The sequence below is a fragment of the Prionailurus bengalensis genome, chromosome X, assembly GCF_016509475.1.
Source record: "Prionailurus bengalensis isolate Pbe53 chromosome X, Fcat_Pben_1.1_paternal_pri, whole genome shotgun sequence".
In the NCBI taxonomy this organism is placed as follows: Eukaryota; Metazoa; Chordata; class Mammalia; order Carnivora; family Felidae; genus Prionailurus; species Prionailurus bengalensis.
Window position 1 is genome coordinate 91,874,232 of NC_057361.1, and position 17,674 is coordinate 91,891,905.

General features: G+C 43.6%; 1 protein-coding gene across 5 annotated transcripts in view; it reads right to left on the reverse strand.

Annotated features, from left to right (window-relative positions):
• Positions 1-17,674, reverse strand: part of DCX (doublecortin) — a 112,470-nt gene that overhangs the window by 14,160 nt on the left and 80,636 nt on the right. For 3 of the 5 annotated variants that reach the window (XM_043569688.1, XM_043569685.1, XM_043569686.1), the window contains exon 6: positions 1,677-1,774. In XM_043569688.1, the coding sequence (XP_043425623.1) occupies positions 1,677-1,774 (98 nt within the window). The remainder of the gene's footprint in view (positions 1-1,676; positions 1,775-17,674) is intronic. The other 2 variants (XM_043569689.1, XM_043569687.1) reach the window with 1 other exon arrangement.

Genomic DNA, 17,674 nt, shown 5'->3' on the forward strand with positions numbered 1-17,674 from the left:
GAGCCTGTTTCAGATTCTGTGTCTCCCTCTCTGACCCTCCCCCATTCATGCTCTGTCTCTCTCTGTCTCAAAAAATAAATAAACATTAAAAAAAATTAAAAAAAAAAGCAGGGTAGCATAGGAGCTGCTCACAATTACTGAAAGCTGATGGCAAGAGGAGCTTTTATCCAAGCTACAACCTCCCCGTAACATTAGCTACACGGACAGTTCAGCAGACCTTCTTTTGGGGGAAACAAAATAGCTAAGCAGGACAATTAGAAGGTTCTGGCCGGGGTCAATACCAGAGAGTTAAAGGGGTCATTAAAGGAACGGAACAGGAACTAGGAATGACAGGACAGGTAATGGTCAGATTAACCAGGAAATTAAAGCCCTAGTGGAGAGAGAAGAAAATGAAAATGAATGTCAGGCAGCAGTGTGCTGTTAAATGTTTAACAACTGATTTTCGGGGTGGTGGCGTGGGGGGGGGGTGGAAACAATGGCCTTGATTGGCAGTGCTTGCTGATTTCCATAGTGCAAATACTCCCACCACCACTGAGTTCTGGTTACAACAGGATGTCGCTGAGCACAGAGCTGGGGAAGCGATGTTCACCATCGCCTCTTGTGAGCTAGCATGAACTGGCTCCAGCATACTGCTGGTAACCTGGGTGCCAGTCTTACATGTGACACTACGTAGCTGTGTCACCCTAGTAGCTTAACCCTCCTGGCTCTTAATTTCCTCCCCTGCAAAATGCCAACCTCACAAGCTTATTGAGAGAATCAAAGGAAACTCATGTATCTCCATCTAAAATTTCTTTTAGCTCTGACCATCCATGGTTCCATGATGGAGTTGGCCACATCGGTGGCTTTTCACCTTTTACCATCTCAACCCAAGTCTTCTGAGCAGGAAGAGGTCAAAAGAATCCTAGAGGAAGCTGCTCCACGGTGGGGTCATCAGAGCAGAAACCACGTTCACATCGCCTCAGAGATGAGGTTCAAGGCAGTGACCTCTTCAGATTTTCTATACAGAAGAGACTTCTGGGTGGGAATCTGCTTGGAAAGTGGGGCTAGAGAGTTTACAAAGTTCTATTCTTTTAGTGGCATATTTACTTTGAGTGACTTAGATGTGTGAATGGTGCCCAGGGTCAATGCGGCATGTATGTGCCCTCTCTTCCTACGCTGTACCAGAATCTGCCTGGGAGTGAAGAATACACAGCGAAACTAGGGTCTGTTCATATTTTGACGTCCAGCAAATCTAAAGGGAGTAACTCAGTGCTAACTTTCTTTGATGCTGTCTTTCACTTCCATGGACCGGTGCCTGGGGACATATGTTGCCCTCAATGCCCTCTTTGCTATGCCTCTGAATTGGAGCGAAAAGAGCCCAGCTCATCCTCTAAGCCATCATTTGGTGATACCATTAAGTACTAATGGATGTTTGGGACCTTTGTTACCTCTTTTGGAGTAGATAAACGTGTTTGGTGGGGGGGGGGGGGGGGAGAGGTGGGTATGTGGGAGGAATAAATAAAAGTGACCAGAAGCTTGGCCCCTGCTGGGATTCCCAGGTCTTCAAGCTCAAGGACCAGATGAAGGGAAATTCTGGCCTTGGTGCACTGTTGAAGTTGGATGGCGGAGCAAACCCTCACCCAGCCATTCAAAGAAGTCCGAGTGTAAAGGGGTTTAGTAAGGTATAAGAGACATAATACCTTGTGCTTCCGGAGGCTGCCAGGACTGGTGGGCGTGGAGATGGGTGACTGTTTAGACTTGGGGGTGGAGAGCTGGCTGCTGGAGGTCCCGTTTGCTAGCCCAAGGCAAGAGAAAAGGAAGGGATAAGAATCAACAGCATACAAAAGAACCAGTTATCCTTCCCCTCCGAAGACACGAAGAACATTCAAGCAAGGTACACAGACAACCAAGTGATTTGATGAGCGGAACAAAGGTGAAAAGAAACACATTCCTCAGAAAGGCCAGAACTGCAATCCTCAGTTAATTAGATCCTGGAGCAGTGCAGGGCCATAATCCTCCCACCCTTTCCCCTGAGCGCTTCCAATTACAGGGCTCTGGTTCTTTTCAAACCTTTCTCATATTCATTCCCAAATTTGACCCTAACACCATCTCTGGGAGGTAGTCTGGGAACATAGGATTTCGTTTCAAGGTTACAAGTGAGAAAAAAAGTGAGGCACAAAGCAGATGATGTGGCAGATAGCCAATCTCTCCCCACTGTCTCTTTTTGTTCTCACCTCCCTGCCACCCCACTCTCTCTTCCCGGCCGCATCCTGGTTGAAAAGAACAGAAGGAAACAAAGACAAAGGGAGCTTACTCAGGAAGAAGAACGGAAAAGAAAGTGGAAGAAGAAAACAGCGTGAGACGTAAAGAAACACTTGGACAGCAAATGGGCAGAGGAGGGAATCAAAAAAAGAAGGAGAGAAAGAGATCAGGAGTGGAGGAGAGGGGACACGGGGAAGACAGAGTCAGATATTAGAAGAAAATAATGAAGACGTTTGAAATCGGGAGAAAGGCACAGAGACAGAGGAAAACAGACAGTGATGGCCAGAGTCAGGGTGCACCCCACCCCCATTTCTCTCTAGGCCGACACAATGCTGAAAATGAGGTGGTTTAGTATGTAACATCTTGATGCTCCATCGTGTTGGCAAATGTTGTATATCCCCTTTGCTAATGAGCTTTTTAAATATACCATCATGTAAAAAAAATATGGTGCATGGGATGTGACAATTAAACAGCTTTCGAGTGGACTCATGTTTAGACATCTCATGCTAGAGTTAATTGTGTCTTAAATCTAAGGACCCATATTTTAATCAGAGATATTCTGAAATGTGCTTTAGAAATAAAGGGATATTTAAAAAATATCCCAAAGGTCTGTGGGGGCAGGGAGAGAGAGAAGGAGGAGGAGAGAAATGAGAAGGAAGAGAAGGCGGGAGGGAGGAAGAGAGAGAATTGAACACGTGAAGCAGGAGAATAGCCTGAGGGCGTTGCTGTTCTCCCACACACATCGGAAAGCTTAAACTGTTGTATCACGAATATTTCCTGAGGATATACTTTCGCTTCTTCACTGATGGTCACGTTTCCCTAGGTTCTGGAACCTGAGTATCAACTGTAGAGATGGAAGAGACATCAGTGGGGTGGTTGCTGAGTTTATCCAAGAGCAAGGAAGCTGAAGAATGGGCATGTAGGCATCCGCTGTCTGGCTTGACCTGTATCCTAGTGAATGCGTCTCTCACCCACTCACTGAGAGGCCTCTGTCCGTGTTAGGGCTTCCTGGAAGTCATTCATTCATTTAGCCAGTAGCTACGAGGTGCTTTCTCTAAAGCAGGCCAAGTATTAGACATGGGGGTTTCAGAGATGAGAAGTCACATCCCGTGGTGAAGCAGGCAAGAATACGGTGGGCTAAGTCCTATGGCAGAGCCATGCAGGGGTAATTCTTAGAGGTGAGGAGAGGCTTTGAAATCAGGGGACTGGGAGGCACACAGGAGGAGGCAACACCTGACAAAAATCTTGAAGGATGACTCTGGAATAACTGGAGACAAATCTATAGAGACTGAAAGTAGTAGAGCAATGGTTGCCAGAGGCTGACCAAGGTCAAGTGGGTAGCTGGGGGGAAATGAAGAGTGTCCACTAACAGGTGCAGAGTTTATTTTAGAGGGGTAAAGATACTCTGGCAATAAATAGTGGAGACCGTCGCACAATTTTGTGGCTGACCTAAAATGCCTCGAGCTGTACATTCTAAATGAGCAAGTTCGTATGTGAATTGTATCTCAAAGCCCTTACAAAAAGATGAATTGGAGTTAGAGGGCAGAATGAGTATTCTAGACTTTAGGATTGTACCAGGAGGGGCGAGGACATGGAGGTGTACAAGAATACAGTACGTTTGAAGAGGGCAAATAGCTCAAAATGGCTCAAGCACAGGGTGCCAGCGGTGAGCTCCAAGATATGAGACCAGAGATGGCATAAAGGCCAGACCGTGGGGGCCTTTTGTTTGGGGTTGATTTGTGAAAGAAATCTGAGAGTGATACTATCGAATTTGCATTTTAAAACTATTACTGTAGCTATTGTAGGAAAGCTGGGCTGGGGGGTGGGGGTGGGGTTGGGGTGGGCTGGGGTAAGGGTAGAAGCAAAGGAATTGGTTAGAAGACAATGCAATAGTCCAGGTGAGAGGTGACCATGACTTAAAGGTCATGGGGTTGTAAGCAACCCCAAGAAGAATGTGACTTGTGCTGGCCAGCACAGACTGTGAGAGCTAGGCTTGGCCAAGGTACTAAGCTTTCTAGTGAATAAGGGAGGCACTGTGGAAAAGGCCAGAGTGTGCGGAGCCACAGTGGGGCCAAGTAATCCATTAGAGGAAAAGGAAGGAGCTACAGCACACTTTCAGTGCCTGCAGGACCTAGCAGGTCCTTCCTAGCAGGCATTTTAAATCGCACCCCGTAGTATTCGAGATAGAGAACAATCTGGGAGATCAGTCTGAGCTGATGTAATGCGCGTCTTCCCCAAGATCCCTGCCCTCAGCCACGGAGGCTAACAGATGTAGGCATCCCCAGGTAAGTTCTGGCATTTTGTTCCACATGATTGATACCTCCCTTGGCGACAGCAGATGGTAGTTCCCCGGCATGCGTCAGTCATGGGACAGCGGTGGTTACTACACTCCCAATGTGCAAACTGTCTCTGTCCACCTACACTCTTCTCTAGCTGAGGATGAGCCTGTCAGTCTTGCCAAAATGTAGAACATCATGAACCACAAGCATGTCTGCTTGTGAGGCAGTTTCTACCCATTCATTGGCCACAGACCTGCACATACAGGTTCTTGTGCAACTTCTAGTACTTTTCTCAATATCCTCTGAAACTCTCTCACGTAAGAAGTTTAGGGGTAGTGCATAAATACATATTTTATCAATACCTCTCTCTCTATTCCCTGTGTGTGTCTGTGTTTATTCTCTGCCACTCCCCAGCTAGTCAATCTTAACCTTTATTGTGTCATCCACATTCAACAGGCGTTTTGAAAATCAGTTTCTTAATACTTTAACTGCCACTCACTGCATCGTTGAAAAAATGCACTTTCCCAGACTTCCTGATGGAAAAAAAAAAAAAAAGAAACCAAAGACGGACACAGAGAAATGAAAGAACATAGACACGCACAAGCAAATGTCAATTCCTCACAAGCTGAAGGAGCTCCTGCATTTACAGACTAGATAAAAATACATTCATATGTGCATTTCTTCTATGGGTTCCGGGGGGGGGGAAATCTGGGAGGGTGCCATTTGATATGGATTGGGGTCAGGTAAAAGAAGGAGCAGGGAGGGGCGCCTGGGTGGCTCAGTCGGTTAAGCATCTGACTTCGGCTCAGGTCACGATCTCGCGGTCCGCGAGTTCGAGCCCCACGTCCAGCTCTGGGCTGACGGCTCGGAGCCTGGAGCCTGCTTCGGATTCTGTGTCTCCCTCTCTCTCTGCCCCTCCCCCATTCATGCTGTGTCTCTCTCTGTCTCAAAAATAAATAAACGTTAAAAAAAATTTAAAAAATAAAAAAAAAAAGAAGGAGCAGGGAAAAACGCAAACAGGGCCTGATGAACTGTGCACTGGCTTACTTTGGCGAATCCACACAGAAGGCCATGAAAGTTCATTGTGACAGTGAGTGGCTGGAAATAACTTGGTTGACATCCCTCACTGCCCCTTATTTTTCTTTACTAAATGCCTTTAGCTCTTGTCTCTGAGCTTCTAACTCTCAGCTGCTATTTGGGGATGCACTGGGGGAGACTGTGCCCCCTTTTAGTCGTCTCTCTTTCGCACGTCCCTCCTCGGAACCACCGCATTGTCTCACTGTTGTCACCTTTTATTTCCCCATAGTCCGAATTCTTTCATTCCTTTCTTGTCATTGTATATATCCGTCTTTTCCCTCTACAACAAGGTACATCACAACTTTGTAGTCTCCTAGGCCATCTTATCAACAAACACCAAGATAATCATTAGTGCGTTTTAACTATCCCATAGGCCAGGCACTCTGCGTGCACTCCCAACCCCGCCCCCCCAAAAAACCCACTTTTAGTTGTATTCTCATTTCCAATGGGGAAAGAGAATCTTGCTCCAGTTAGGGATAGCAAAGTCAGGATTTGAACACAGGTCTCTCTGATCCCAAAGCCTATGTGTGTTTCGGTTTGCTTTCAGTGTTTGCTACGTCACTCTTCCTTTTATAAATGAATTGCTTCTGGAACTCCTCCCCATGACAACTTTCTGACGCAGGAAGGAAGGGGGGAAGAAAAGTTGCTGTAGAGAACAGAGAGATGAGTAGGACAAGGTAGAAGCAGACACCGGAGCTTAGAAAAAGTCTTCTGGACTTTTATTCCACTTATCTAGTTTAGATTAGAAGATATTTAGCAAGCACTTCCTTTTATTCGCCAAGGAGACTGGGTGTCATAGACAGTGTCAGGAAACAGTAGCAGATAGAGAAGCCAGCATGGCATGTAACTACCTTCAGGCCACAGAGCTCTCTGGGAAGACGGTATCTGTGTCTATTACTCCCCTCAGCTGGTGTCCCTCAGCTACGCAGCACAATGGTGGAGCTTGGCTTGGCATTCAGTCTTATCTCATTAGCTTCTCTGAATCATCGATGCCTGCCCTGGCCCCAGTGCTCATCTTCAAATCCTTGGCTGGGTCAGAATGGAGCAGGACAAATCCAAACAACAGATGACTGTTCAGGTAACTAGGTTGACTTACCTATTTATAGGAATTTAAACGTATGGGGGGGAAAGGTGTTCCCAGGAGTGGGGAATAAGGTGGGTTGAGTCAGTTTTGAAAGAACAAGGAGAGGGTCCAATTTCTGGCATGGGCAGCCAAGGACAGAGTATGGTCACCAGCCAAGCAGAGGTGATGCTGAGCTCCTAGACTATGGATTTCCTTGTCTGGAGGCTGGACTAGTCCTTGGAAACTGGGATGCAGCTGCGTGGAAGGTGGGTGTAAGTAGCCCCAGGTGTGGCAATTATAGAACTGTTTGGGCAGCGAGTTAGACATGTCATTATACTTTATGGGTTCAAGTTTGGATGGCCAGAAAGGCACAGAAAGAAAAGAGCCAGCTTGGTATCTGCTTTTTACCCAAACTTTGACAGGAGACCAAACTGATAATGCTCATTCACTTAGCTCTGGCTTTTCCTCCCATTCGAATCACAGTGCTTGAGCTCAACTCAAAAGCAGCCTATTGGTTTTGGTTGAATGTCTATTTTGAAATATTGCTCACTAAACAAACAAACAAACAAATCCATCTTAAAGAAGCCATGACAGGGGCACCTGGGTGGCTCAGTCGGTTAAGCGGCCGACTTCGGCTCAGGTCATGATCTTGCGGTCTGTGAGTTCGAGCCCCGTGTCGGGCTCTGTGCTGACAGCTCAGAGCCTGGAGCCTGTTTCAGATTCTGTGTCTCCCTCTCTCTGACCCTCCCCCGTTCATGCTTTGTCTCTCTCTGTCTCAAAAATAAATAAACGTTAAAAAAATAAAATAAAATAAAAAAAGCCATGACAATAATTTGAGATCCACCTTAATAGTTGCAGTTGTAGGGGGGCCTGGGTGGTGTCGGTTAAGCATCCAATTCTTGATTTAGGCTCAGGTCATGATCTCACAGTTCGTGTGTTCGAGCCCCACGTCAGGCTCTGCGCAGAGCCTGCTTGGGATTCTGTCTTCCTATCTCTCTGCCCCTCCCCTGCTCGCTCTCTCTCTCTCTCTCTCTCTCTCTCAAAAATAAATAAATAAACATTAAAAAAAACTTTAAAAACGAAAAAATTGCAGTTGTATTTCTACAAATGTTTTCAAAGCATTTTACCATATATGAATTCACATGATTCTCCTGATAACCTGAAGCAATGATGGCCAGGAATTAATGGTGTCCTTTTAATCATAAGAATATAGAGGTTCAGAGAGAGTAGGACTTGCTTCAAGAGTATAAATTACTTCTCCTCAATGGATATGGCCTCAGGGATTTACTTACAGATTCCTTTCAAAATTGCCTTAAGGTGAGCACATCATATGCCTAATTCCCTAATGCCTTGCAGAGGGAGATCTCAATACACAATTCAGCCACTCCCTCATTTTTTCTCGTATTGAGATGCTCTAAGCGTTCTTGCGTTCCAGTTCAAATACACCCCGTTTGCTCCCTACATATACAGGGAGTTTTTCTGGTAGGCCATCCAAGTAGAACCAAGGTGGTTTCAGCTTACTTCAGAACAAGGCCAAGACATAGAGCCTGTGGTTTTCACACATTCGTTCCGAAGAGCCCTTGGGATGGGTGTCTGGATGGTTTGGCTAATTGTTTCTCGTCAGTGGAAAAGCTTGTGTCCCTCTCCCCAGACCCATCCATTAGGGAAGCAGGAGCAGTTCTTCACTGATTTGATCACAGCGCTGGTTCCCAAGCCACATTCAATCCTAGGTTGTGAGATACCGGAACTTCAGGAGTTGGAAGTTGAATTTTAAATCTATTTCCTACAGAGTCTTGGGCAGCATGCAGTTTGGAATGTTCTAAATAAAAAGAGAAATAAGAATTTTCCCGGTTGCAAAACAAACATGTGTACCCATGCCTGCAATATTTTGACACAGATCAGTTCCCCTCAAGAAGAAGACATCTGTAAGAAGACGGATGGAAGTGCCAGGATTGTTTTCTCAGACTTGATAATGCTGACAACATTTCCTTGCTGTTGAAGGTGGTTCTGCGGAGAACATATTTCTAGCGGAGCAAGCCTACTGTCAGAGTTCGCTACTGGTTTCATGGGGTAGAAACTGGAAAAAAAAAACAACAACTACTACTACAGGGCTCTTAATTTGTGGAAAGAGCACACACTTTGGAACCAGTCAAGGTTCCAAATCCTGGCTTAGCCTGGATGTGTGACCTGGCATGTAACCTAACCTCTGTAGGTCTTAGTTACCCCATCTGCAACATTTGAACGATAATAATGCACATCTCAATTGTTGTTTTGAGGGTTACATGACAGACTATACATAAAACGCTTAGCTAAGTGCTTAGCATGTAGAAAGGGCTTCATAATAACCTCTTCTTCTCTTAATATTACTATTGCCACTACTAGAAATGGAAGGACATGAGTAACTATGCAATATATAGGCACCGAGTTAGGAAATCCCGCTTCTACGAGGGATGACTTATCAATCTCAATGGGCTGAGGACTTTCTTTGGCTAGCAGGTCAGGCGTTAGAGGATTGAAGCTTTCCCGAGTAAAGCCTATTGCTTTTTCATTTCTTGCTGTACTTCCAAAAACATAGCCCTTGGCTCTCTGCCCCTCTCTCTTTTACCTTCTCAGCCATTACCATGGGGGTGGTCAATGAATGCAATGTGGAACCACTGAAGGTTCTGTGGTAGGGGGTGACACAATGGAAATGTGTTTTAGGATGAGAAATATGGTGGCACCACCCCAGATGCAAAAGGGGACAGAGATTTGAAAGAGGGATGCTACTTAGGAGTCTGTTGAGTAATTCTGGCATCACATGACGACGAAAAGGAAGGGACTTCTGTGTGAGTAATGTGAAGATGTTTCAAAGGTTCAACAACAGCAGCGTATGGCCGACTTGAACGATTCAAGAGTAGGAAGAATCAAAGATAAAACCAAGGCACTGGACCCAGGGAACAGAATAGAAGATATTCTATTGCCAGACAGGGAGTTGGAGGTGGGAATGTTTTTGGTCGTTAGGCACATCATATTTGGTACATTTAAGTAGGATCACCTGGTAGGCATTCATGGGATTAACATCCAGAAGGAAAGTTGGGACCGGAGATGTAGATTTAACAGCTGCTTCCCTGGACCCTCATATGCTATATTCATCACCATCCATACTCATTTGTTCATGCTTCCCCCCTCTGTCAGAAATAATCCATTTCTGGGGCACTTGGGTGGCTTATTCAGTGGAGCATCTGACTCTTGATTTCAGCTGAAGTTCATGATCCCAGGGTCATGGGATTAAGCCCCGTGTCTCTGGAGAGTCTGTCTCTCTCCCCCTACCCCTCTCCCCCACTTGTGCTCTCTATATCTTTCTCTCTTTACAATAAAAAAAGAGAAATAATCCATGTCCTTATCAATTGAAATATAACCCTCCTTCAAGCCTCAGTTTTTCCCAGAAGGCTTCCCTTAGCACTTACTGCCTGTATCTCCCATTCACTTGGCATTGAAACAAACCATTACTGTTAACTCATATTTAACACCACGGAGCCATGGTTAAATTGTGGACTGCGAAGCCAGACTTCCTGGATTCAAACCTCAGCTCTAACACCTAGGAGCTGTGCGGTCTTGGGCAGGTCACTTAGCTTTCACACGCTCTAGCTTTCATCAGGGGCAACAGCGCCTACCTCATGAGGTTATTATAAAGATTAAATTGGTTAATATGTGCAGAGTGGTTAGCACAGTTGCTTGGTACATAAGAACTATATAAGTATTTGCAAATAAATGTTTTGTTAAACACGTATGTATACTGGGTCCCCCAATAAATCATAAGCTTCTTAATGATTAGGAGTTCATCTTCTTCCTTTTCCGCACAGTACCCAGCTCTATTAGGTACCCCATCCAAACTCTGGAGAGTCAATTGCATTTAAACGCAAGTCCCAGACTGCAGCAGGTGTGTGTAAGACTCCTATTACAGGGAGGCGGGTCAACACCACCACATCCCAAGCCCTGCCGAGTGCTCAGTGGTCCCCATTTTATGGCCCGTGCCAACAATTTCTCAGGTGGTTCTCCAACGCCAATGCAAATGTTGCCTTAGATATGGGGCAGTTCCTCCAGTGAAACTCAACACAAGCTGTGGTTTTAGAAAGAATCAGAATGGGGGAGGGCCAAGGGGTGTTTTTCTCTTCCCAGAGCACCCCTTCCCCTTGGAGTGACAGCAGGGGAGCTAATGGAATGTCTAGGACCAGGCCCTGGAAACAGAGGTGCCCAATTCCTCATAGCTGTGCTCTAGGTAGCACAAAGAGAACGACACACATGTCACTCCATTCCCCTGCCTCCAGGTGAGGGAAGGTGGAAGGAAGCAGACAAGCCAGGACCATACAACAGAGACCTTTCTATTTACCACTCTGGAGTTCCCACACCTTGCCTCAAAGACAGTGCAGGGATTGTCTGCCTGGAAGTCAGGACAGCTGGGCTCTGGCTCGTGGGTACTAAATAGTTGCATGACATTGAGAAGACCACAAGATACTGAGCCTCTTTATATCTTAGTTTCCCCCATCTAAAAGAAAAAAACAAATTGGATGATTTTCCTTTCCCAACCTAATTCGCGGTGCTATTGTGAGTGACAACTGAGGTGATGAATTTGGAAGTATTTTGCAAAGTGCAGAGCTTTAATTTATGCAGAAGATCGTTATCTTGAACCTCTCTAAGAGAGGAAAGTTATTGTGCTGTCTAGTACAGTAACCACTAGTCACATTTGCCTTTGAGCATTTGAAGTGTGGGGAGCCACAATTAAGATGTGCTGTAAGACACAGCCCGACTTCGAAGAATGGAAAAGATCTCATTGGAATTTTTTTGCATTGATTACATGTTGAAATGATAATATTTTGGATGCATTGAGTAGATTAAAATATATTATCAAAACAGATTTCTTCTGTTTCTTTGACCTTTTTAACTGTGGCTGTCAGAAAATTTAAAATTATGTACAAGGCTCCCATTATATTTCTATTAGACAGAGCTGGTCTAGACGATCACATTCGGGAAGGGCAGAATAGCTAGGTCCCTCCTCAGGCAACTCAAAGCAGCCTGTTCAGTTAGGAAGAGAAATATTTCTGGATACAATTCTCCCATGAACCCACACACCCACTGCACCGCTGTTTTGTGTCCCTTGACCTCCCCTTACAAAGTCTGTATATTTTGGTGCAGAATCCATTCTTTTTAAGGGGGTTGGGAACAGGGAAGATTTGATTTTCAGGAATAGGTACACATAGGTTGGGAAGAAGGAGGGTGGGGAACATTGGGTTGCTACAACAATGACTTACTACTGAAGAACACCAAACTAATTATCACATTACAATTCTCTCAGCCTACCAGGGTGGGTAATTAGCTTCCTTGGAGGCTCCTTAAGGAAAAAAAAAAGAAGAAGAAAGAAAAAGAAAAGACTCCTTCCCAGCAACTAGCTACTTTGTCCTTTTAATTCAATTCAATTCAATTGGGGGTATTTGCAGAAAAGGAAAAATTAACACATTAATGGCTGAAATGGAAACAGCCAGCGACGCACTAGAAAGGTCTTCCTGCAGTTCTGAGGCCAGAATTCCCTTTGCCCATCAAAATGGCAAGTCCTGGGTTAATCAAAATGGGGGCACTACAGAAGATTTCTTCAAACATCTCAGAGGAGACCTCTGGGCTCAGATTCTTCTCTGCTTTACCACAGTTCCTTGTCCTACTTTAAAGACAGACATGGCTAATGGGACTTGGATTCTACGAGTCCATCAGCTCTGCCCAGTAAGAATGAGAGCTCCTTATAGCATTATTATGTGGACGACCGAATCCTTCCTTAACTTAAGTTTAGGGTTTAACAACAGACATTCCATTTGGGGCACACTCAACATTGGCAGGAGTGGGGACTGAACTCAAAGGGAATAAAGTATACAGATTTTGATTTACTCATGGGAAGAACAGAAAAGAGACAACTTAAGGACTGAGGAATCAAATTATGACACAAATTACAGACCAAATCGCATCAATTTCCTAAACCTCAAGCCAACTGAACCATGAATTGGACCATATATATATATATATATATATACACACACTATATATATATGTATATATATTACACATATATACTATGTATATATGTAATATATGTTACATATGCAATTACATATAATATGTATATGTATTATATGTATGTGTATAATATGTATATTACATATGTATTGCATATGTAATATATATTATACATATATGTATATATATTATACATATATATACATATATTCTATATATGTGAAAGAATAAGAGAAATAGGTCAAATAGATGTCCATATATATATATACACTATACTACTATAGATAGTATATTAGTATATATATTGTGTACTAATATACTATGATAGTATATTAGTTTATATACTATATATACTAATATACTATATACTATACTATTATATATAGTATATATATACTACATATATATATAGTATATATATGAATGTCTATTTGACTTATTTCTTTTATTCTTTCACTATTACCCTCCTCTGAAAGATTTGTTTTATTTTATAACTTTAAATAAATATTTGCTTTCTCCCAACTCCATTGCTCTGTTCTTCTTAAAAAAGTATTTGAAAATCTAGCAAACATGTTCAAACCAGAATCAAACCTATATATTTTCTAATGAACTAGAACATCAAAACATTCCTTTAACTGAACCCGAACTGAGCCAATGTTTCATTTGGTTTGAGTCCCTGCTGCAGAGGAACATTTTTGGCTGTCGTTTGCCTTCAAAGGAAGGTAGTTAAAATTCCCTGGAAATGGCCTATCTTCTACAACCTTGAGTTTCTCAGGTTGAATGAAAAAAAATGTGAATCCCTCCCACAAGTCCCAGATCCAAGACGGACGAACACAGGATGGAAACATGGTGGTACTGCCACATCCTAGAAAAGAACAAAGAATTTCAGCCCCACTCAACACCACTGTTCTTTGGTGAAATGGGTATTAACCTACCTATGTCCCTTGCTAAGAACTTGGAAAAACCTTGACATGTGCTGATGCAAAACTATGCATGGTCTATAGCTCATCCTTTTGGTTACATGATCCTTATTCTGTGGAAGCTACTGTACAACTCTATAAATTGGAAACAACCGATAATATTGGAAAATGATCTTTATCTCCAGATGTGTAAGTTCTAACTTAACCAAAATGGAAACCAGGTCTTAGACAAGGTAAGAAACTTGTCCCACGTCACAAAACTGGGAAGTGGTGTCACTGGGCCTTCCTACAGAGATGCTTCCCTCTCCTTTTCCATATCCTATCCCCCTCCACTTGCCAGCCTGGCATGGTCCCGAGTGACGTGGAAGTGGGAAGGGGAAAATGGGTATGTCAAATCCAAACCATACCTAAAGTACTGTTTTGCCTGAGATCAGCTTTGTCCCTGTGAAATGTTCACTGAGTGGATGCCCTGGACATGGCTCTAAACTGCCATGGAATAGACAAGGTCATGTTACATGGATCCTTTTATGCTTTGGGGCTGAAATCATGTGAAAGATCTAGACACGTCATCTGTGATGAGCTCAGACGTTCTGGAAATTGCCAATAAGGCTGGCCAGGCCAACATTTGGCTTCATTGATGTTCATGAATTACCTGAAATAAAGATTTAAATTCTCTCTCCTGAGAACACCACTTTAGGTGTTTTGGTTTTTTGTTTTTGTTTTTGTTTTTGTTTTTGCTAGTAGGGAGCAAGGGCTGTGTGTAATTCTGATATCTGCCAAGCAAAGTCCACTTTCCCTGCCTCGAATTGGTTTCTCTTTTTTATCCTGTGGGTGTGAATATATCTTCATTCCTTCTCTCTAGCAAAGGTGTTGTGAAAGAGCAAAGGCAGATCTTGCCTGCCTTTGCCTAGGTTGGGATTTATTATATTCCTTTTAATCAGACAAATATTCATTAAATCCTAACGTATTCCTTCTCTGTTTCTAATAACTTAGAGTCAGTGAGATGCATAGTTTCTAGAAGGGAAATTCTGTAGGTAGCATGTTGGCGATCATGTTTAAGCCATGTTTACTCACAGATGCTTCGGTTCACGTGGGGTGGATGACCCAACTGGATACAGCCCACAGAGAATCCATTTACCTCAAGCTACTGCCGCCTCAGCATTTTTAAGTAAGAGGTTAGTGGTGGCTTAAAAATAGGTTCACCAATTCTTGGCCGTCTAAAACTAGGTCCACCCCCCACTCAAGAGGTGAAGATTGACCCTCCTTTCCTTGAAGGTGGGCTGGAGTTAGTGACTGCTGCTAATGAGTTGACTAAAACAGAAGTGACGGTCTGTGGCTTCGGACACTAGATCACAAAAGGCACTGCATCTTCTTCCTTGTTCACTTTCTTGAATCACTGTCTGGGAGAAGATCCTGCCAACGGCCATCTTGGAAGTGGAGCCTACAGTCCCAGGTGAACCTTCAGATGACTTCACCAACACCACACCAACACTTTGACCTCAACTATATGGGGGATCCTGAGCCAGACAAAACCACACAGGCTAAGCTACTCCAAAATTCCTAACCCACAGAAACTATAAAACAATAAATATTTGTTGTTTTGAGTGGCTACGTTTTGGGGTAATTTGTTTTGCAGTACGAAATGAGTAGTACACATTAGAAATCCAAGAGGGGCGCCTGGGTGGCTCAGTCGGTTAAGCGTCCAACTTTGGCTCACGTCATGATCTTGTGGTTCGTGAGTTCGAGCCCCACATCAGGCTCTGTGTTGACAGCTCGGAGCCTGGAGCCTGCTTCAAATTCTGTGTCTCCCTCTCTCTCTGCCCCTCCCCGGCTCATGCTCTCTCTCTCTCTCTCTCTCTCTCTCTCTCTCTCTCTCTCTCAAAAATGAATAAACATTAAAAAAAAAACTACAAAAAAAATAAATCCAAGAAAAGGGGGTGCCAGGGTGGCTCACTGGTTAAGCATTTGACTCTTGATTTTAGCTCAGGCCATGATCTAAGGTTGTGGGATTGAGCCCCACATCAGGCTCCGTGCTCTTTCTCTCTCTATGCCCCTCCCCCCCACTCATACACACGCACACATGCATATTCTCTCTAAAAATAAAAAAAAAAAAGAAATCCCAGAAATGATCAGTGATATTTCTGAAAAATGATTGGTAGGCAGCTATTGCCAGACTTTATGAGTCTTGATCAAGCATTTAAAGTCTATTTTTTTTGCAAGACCCTGCCTAGAATTTGTACAATTTCATTCTTTTTTTGAAAATTGAAAATTTTTAAGTTAAAAAAAATTTAAATCCAAGTTATTTAACATATAGTGTAATAATGACTTCAGGAATAAAATTTAGTGATTCATCACTTACATATAACACCTAGTGCTCATCACAGCAAGTGCCCTCCTTAATGCCCCTTGCCCATTTAGCCCATCCCCCCACCCAACACCCCTCCAGCAACCCTCAGTTTGTTCTGTGTATTTAAGACTCTCATCTAGTTTGTCTCCCTCTCTGTTTTTATATTATTTTTGCTTCCCTTCCCTTATGTCCATCTGTTTTATATCTTAAATTCCATATGAGTAAAGTCATATGATATTTGTCTTTCTCTGACTGACTTATCCATTCACTTAGCATAATACACTCTAGTTCCATCCATGTTGTTGCAAACAGCAAGATTTCATTCTTTTTGATTGCCAAGTATTATTCCTACAATTTCATTCTTTTCAAAAAAATTTTAATGTTTTATTTTTGAGAGAGAGAGAGAGAGAGAGAGACAGAATGTGAGTGGGGGAGAGGCAGACAGAGAGGGAGACACAGAATCCGAAGCAGGCTCCAGGCTCTGAGCTGTCAGCATGGAGCCCGACGCAGGGCTTGAACTCACCAGCTGTGAGATTATGACCTGAGCCCAAGTTGGACACTCAACCAACTGAGCCACCCAGGCACCTCTCTATAATTTCATTCTTAATCTGAATGTTAAAACATCAGTCTTTGTAGCGTGAGCAATGTGAATTTGCTTAGATAGGGGCATGTGCTGTTTTGTACGCTTCACCAACACATTAGCAAACACTTGCATTTTTACTCCTTTAGCAGATATTACCTATATATTAACTACGTCTCTAGCACCGTGCTGGGTGAAATAGGTACTTTTACATATCTGATCATTCACAAACATTAGTTGAGCATCTACTAGGACCCAGCGCTGAGGACACAAGATGAACATGACATCGGACCCCTGAGGGGCCCAATATTTAGTTGGAGAAGTAGACAGGTAAATACAGACTTTACAGCACAGCATGGTGAATATTACCCCCAGATACATGAATGACATGCTATGATAGTGCAGGGAATGAAACTATTTCTATTTGAGGTGTTGAGGGATGAATAGAAGTTTCCAAGCAAAGAAGAGTGGTAGGGTAGAGGGATGGCATTCCAGGGGCAGGGAAGCAGGGTGTGCAGAGTCATGAAAGCATGAAAAGCTTGTGCTGCTTCTTCCAGTTCAGTTCTTTCTGCCTGAGAATAAAAATATGGCCGGTGATGTGCATGTTCCTGGCAGTGTGAGGCCAGAAGGACAGGCTGTTTTTCTAGGCCACAAGCATTTCCACGCCAAGAGGCTGCTTGAGTTGCCCCAAATGGAAGCAAAGATAGTGTTTGTGCTCTCCGCCCCAAAGTTCCCAGGCTGGAAGAATTCTCGTGGTGAACACTGAGCCTTGGGAGAACAAATAGAAGTCTTCTGGGCCATACAATTGCCTTTACCACAAAGAACTCAAATTGTCTGTGCATGACTCCACTCAGCTTCTCAACTTGAACTTCTGGGGCCCTTTGCCTTTTCAGATCAGTGTCACTCAGGCGGCGGGGGCAAGATCTTGCACCAGAACTTCAAAGGACACACTGCTGCCTTTATCAATAAAATTATGCTATGAAAAAAAGAGTCAGCTGAAGCAAATGTTTGCTTAGTGGCATAATTTGCATTTGGCACGAGCTTCTAAGCTTGTCACAGACTGATAAATAGTTCATGGCTTGGCAGTGATTCATACACCACATTTTTTAGATCACTCACTATCCACTA